The 2487-nt window shown below is 40.7% G+C and overlaps 1 protein-coding gene across 1 annotated transcript in view; it reads right to left on the bottom strand.

The window, feature by feature from the left end:
- Positions 1 to 2255, bottom strand: part of LOC131882174 (putative carbonic anhydrase 5) — a 6773-nt gene extending 4518 nt beyond the window's left edge. The window contains exon 1 of the mRNA XM_059229244.1: positions 1932 to 2255. Within this exon, the coding sequence (XP_059085227.1) occupies positions 1932 to 2131 (200 nt within the window). The 5' untranslated portion in view covers positions 2132 to 2255. The remainder of the gene's footprint in view (positions 1 to 1931) is intronic.
- Between the last annotated feature and the right edge of the window lie 232 nt (positions 2256 to 2487).

Below are 2487 nucleotides of genomic sequence, written 5' to 3'. Positions count from 1 at the left end.
CTTTAATGCATTAAGAATTATGTAATGCTAAAATCGTAGGTACTTTCTGATACATAAATTAAAATCATGAAGGGATTTAGTCTAAGATAGCTCGGAAATAGTTCGGATAGTTCATTTAAAGCTGGCTTTTAAACCTTACAGTGGCATACATTAACATGTTGTGGGTGAAATATTGTCATCACAAATGGGTCAAGCTTGGCAAATTGTTACACTAAATCCTCCTCTTCAAGGCATCTTAAAGACAAATCTAACTAGAAATCAAGAGCAGCCACATACTGTTTATATAAAATATGCTGGAGCTGAACTCTTTAGTCCAAAATAAAAAGATATTTCTTAGACTGCGGACATTTTAACAAAATTCATTGATTATAACATTAAACGCATTTATAACGCATTAACATTTTCTCCTCCATGGGCATCTAAAGTACCCGAATCCAATTAATGGTTAAGACATCTTTGGACCCTTTTAGTGAGCTTAAACGGAGGAAATTTTCCACATTCCCGAATACCTTTCGAGATCGTCTTCATTACATATTTGCCCCAAGAATCCGGAGGATTTTCCAGTCTTTTCCCATATTCTACTGTAATTAGAGTCATTTGCTCTGACAATCCTGGAGACAATCAAAGCCCCAACCAAACCATTATTTATGTTTGTCTGATTGTCCAACGGGCTGGCGAGAGATCTCGCATAACTGGTTCCCTACCACATCAAACCTACGTACGTATGTCGCCTAACAACAGGACTTCTCAGTCGGTAACAAGACCTCAATAGGTCTAGATCTCTTGCTACACATGCATACGACATACGGAGCAATCAAAACAAAGCACGTGTTTACACTCATTCACGTTTAATCCATTTAGGTACGAACTAGAACAACAAACTACTACTAGTTTAACTAGAGTATGTATGCTCTGGGTTTTGAAAGTTTCATGTTTAAAGGAGCAAGTAGAGATTGATATTCCAAGCTCCGTTCAAAACTGGGTTCATAAAACGTTGATCAGATTGTACTAAGGGAGTCCCGTTTATCTTTTTTTTCCCCTCACGCTCTTTTCTTGAGGACTGAAGCATACTTTCCTGGCTATGTTTCTTGGTACAATCATAATGCCACTACGGCATCTTACTTCATTGGTGCTTGGCAATCCTGGCATTATGATAATGATAAGCATAAAAAACAGGAAAAAGTAGACAGAAAGATAGAGTGAAAATATCAGCTCAAGTCAAGATTGGTTTGGAGCTTCTGAGATTACGGAAATTTGAGTTTATCCATGGGGATTCAATATTGATTGACTTGAGGTTACGTATGAGGAGGAGGTGAATTTATTGGAGAGGATGTAGTCAAATAATCCGAGGTTATTATGGACGGTCATTTGTCCATTCATTCATCATAGTACTGGTGAATAAAGTACATGACTTCAAGTGACCTTCATATCAGACGATCGTCAAGTACTAAACGAGGAACATCCTTCCCCAAATCGGTTTGGATCGAGTTTTCATTGCACTGAATTGGATTAAGCGTGAGTAAAAGTTCTCTTTGGGGCCAAGTAGATAAGGTGAACATGGTGCTGTAACATTTTGAACGATACCCAATCGAACTGGAAAGGGTACAAAATACCATTTTAGAGCACTGAAGTTGAGACTTTTTTTCCACCTCGAAACCAGATTGAGACAGTTTTTATTGGCAATCACTCAAGTGTGGCCGAACTAAATACAAATTGATTTGCCCGTTGGTGATTCATGATAAGGGTAATTTGCGATCGTAGTTGCCCTTCAACAAGCAATAAGATAGTGAAAAAGTAACATGCATTTCCCTCACAATTTGGAACAATACAGAAAAATACATTCCACGAACCAATACTATTTGGACCCAAGTGCGATAACCTTTTAGGTTTGAACTTGAATGGCCTTCAGCATGTCCATAACCAAGGCTTACCTCTCTTCTCGATGAACTACTCTCTTGTGGATGGACTTATGGCACTCAATCTTGGAAATGGCTCTTTTCTCTTTGGAGGTGATTCTTGGACACTGACTCGATCGTTTCGCGCCAGATTCCTTTTCTCGTACTTCGACCGCACTTGAGCGTCCAACAACGCCGAACCACGAAAACACTACAAACACTACTACACTGTTCATACATACGAAGAGAGCGTGGCACGCTAGCCAAGTCTCGTTTGACAATCGGGATTAGCTCCTTCCCTCTTTCATCCTTCAATTCCAGGAGGCTATGTAATACACTGAACGAACGGCTAAAGGGGACGAGGCCGACGAGGAGGAGGAGGATGCAAAGAAAGAAGGCTCTCGACGCGTTCTTTGGGCAACTCAAGTGTGGAAAAGCGCCGAGCTTCGAGATTCTCTCTGCGAGTGTCTCTCTATGTTAGCTGGGCAGCTGCCCACTTTGAAAGTGTTCCAACTTCTGGTCTAGCACTCGATCCATGCCTAAGAGCGGATCCATACGCACTTCCTTCAGTGCAAGTTCAAGGTCAGGCCCA

The sequence above is a fragment of the Tigriopus californicus genome, chromosome 6, assembly GCF_007210705.1.
Source record: "Tigriopus californicus strain San Diego chromosome 6, Tcal_SD_v2.1, whole genome shotgun sequence".
NCBI lineage: Eukaryota > Metazoa > Arthropoda > Copepoda > Harpacticoida > Harpacticidae > Tigriopus > Tigriopus californicus.
This window is presented reverse-complemented; position numbering and strand designations above follow the sequence as displayed.